Below are 1,827 nucleotides of genomic sequence, written 5' to 3'. Positions count from 1 at the left end.
AAAAAAAAAAAAAAAAAAGAAAGACTTCAGTTCTTCAACCGTATCAGTTATTTAGGCTGCTTAGGGGAACTATTCATATTCTGAAATCCTAGAACAATATTTTACAAACAATGGTCCACAGATTTTTAACCAAAAAAATCCAAATAATTTTACACTACTTATTTTCATAGAATTTCTGAAATAATTCTGGGTAGCTACAGGAAGTGAGGCTGTAACAGGTTGTCTTTATGACTATTTATTTATTGTAAAATGAAGCCATGCTTAAGTAAGCAATCTTCTTCCTTCTGGAACAAGTTATAATCATTGGCAACATAGAAGTTACAATAAATAATGGCCTAGTTCTTCTTAATTCAAAATTAACATCCATCATATTTTGTCATAGTGGGAGATATGAGATAACAATACTGTGAATATCAGCAAAGCTATAAAGCTCATGTATGATGAAAATTAGAGGAGAAAAATAAAGCACAGCATAGCTAAATGATTTATAGAGGGACAAACAAGTGTAGAATGTGGTAAACACCCACATTCTAATTTGTATAGTTCATTGTGGAAAAGTTTTATTTCCTACAAATTTCAGTACTTTATCAAGGTCACTTCTTTGGCACTTTATTCTTTTGAAAGAAGTGAAAGGCACAGTTGTGGTACTAAAGAAAAAAATATCCTGTCTATTTCAAAGTTTCTTGTGGCTGACGCCCCACACGACCACACTCCACACCTTTGATCTTGCATTATCTTCCTGGATGATCGGGCAGACACTCCCGGGAGTGCACCATTCAGTGTAAATCCCATGTGCCCATCAGCATTACACTTTCTGCATAAAATTCCTAAACTTTCTAGCATCCCTCATCAGAAGCACTGCAGGTGCCATGTTTAGACAGCAGATAGTTGCAATAATGAGCAAAGAATATTGATTTTATTTCTTTATTCAGAATATTATTTAGAATATTTCTTTATTTCTAGTTCATTTAACTTTATTTTGCTGCTAATTGAAGTTGTACTGCATTTTCTTGTCCAATGGAGATAAACAATAGAAAATAGGGAGTTGAAAAGCTGTGTAGTTGGCAGCGCCTCTGTAGAAGTACTTCTAGATATTTATTAATGTCTGCTATGTCTATCTCCCATTCAAATAGCTCTGGATTTATCCTCACTGGTTTTATTGGCCTAGAAGGTTACTATCAGTGGGTCTCCATCCCTCTCTCAATCATCTATGCCATGGTGTTCCTGGGAAACTGCATGGTGCTCCATGTGATTCGAACTGAGCCGAGCCTGCACGAGCCCATGTTCTACTTCCTGGCTATGCTGGCCCTCACCGATCTGTCCATGGGGCTGTCCACCGTGCACACAGTGCTGGGTGTCCTGTGGAGGTTCATTCAAGAGGTCAGTCTGGATTCCTGCATTGCTCAGTCCTACTTCATCCATGGTCTGTCCTTCATGGAGTCCTCTGTCCTCCTAGCTATGTCCTTTGACCGCTACATAGCCATTTGCAACCCTCTACGCTACTCCTCCATCCTAACTACTGACAAAATCATGAAGATTGGCATAGCAATCTTATGCAGGAGTTCTTTACTCATTCCTCCAGTCATCATCCGCCTGAAGTTTTTAAACTACTGCCGCCCTCATGTCCTCTCTCACTCATTCTGCCTCCACCAGGACTTAATCAGAATAGCCTGCTCAGATATCCGCTTCAATAGCATCTACGCTTTGGCTCTGGTGATCAGCACTCTGTTGTTGGATGCAGTGCTCATCCTAATCTCCTACGTCATGATCCTGCACACAGTTTTAGCCATTGCATCCCAGGAGGAGAGAATGAAATCCTTACAAACT

At 39.4% G+C, this 1,827-nt stretch overlaps 1 protein-coding gene across 1 annotated transcript in view; it reads left to right on the top strand.

Moving 5' to 3' along the window:
- The first annotated feature begins 1,101 nt into the window (after positions 1-1,101).
- The window catches only part of LOC102004922 (olfactory receptor 51V1-like), a 7,947-nt gene continuing 7,221 nt past the window's right edge, over positions 1,102-1,827 (top strand). The window contains exon 1 of the mRNA XM_005380491.1: positions 1,102-1,818. Coding sequence (XP_005380548.1) covers positions 1,102-1,818 — 717 coding nt within the window. The remainder of the gene's footprint in view (positions 1,819-1,827) is intronic.

The sequence above is a fragment of the Chinchilla lanigera genome, unplaced genomic scaffold (genome assembly GCF_000276665.1).
Source record: "Chinchilla lanigera isolate Chin_1 unplaced genomic scaffold, ChiLan1.0 scaffold00013, whole genome shotgun sequence".
NCBI lineage: Eukaryota > Metazoa > Chordata > Mammalia > Rodentia > Chinchillidae > Chinchilla > Chinchilla lanigera.
This window is presented reverse-complemented; position numbering and strand designations above follow the sequence as displayed.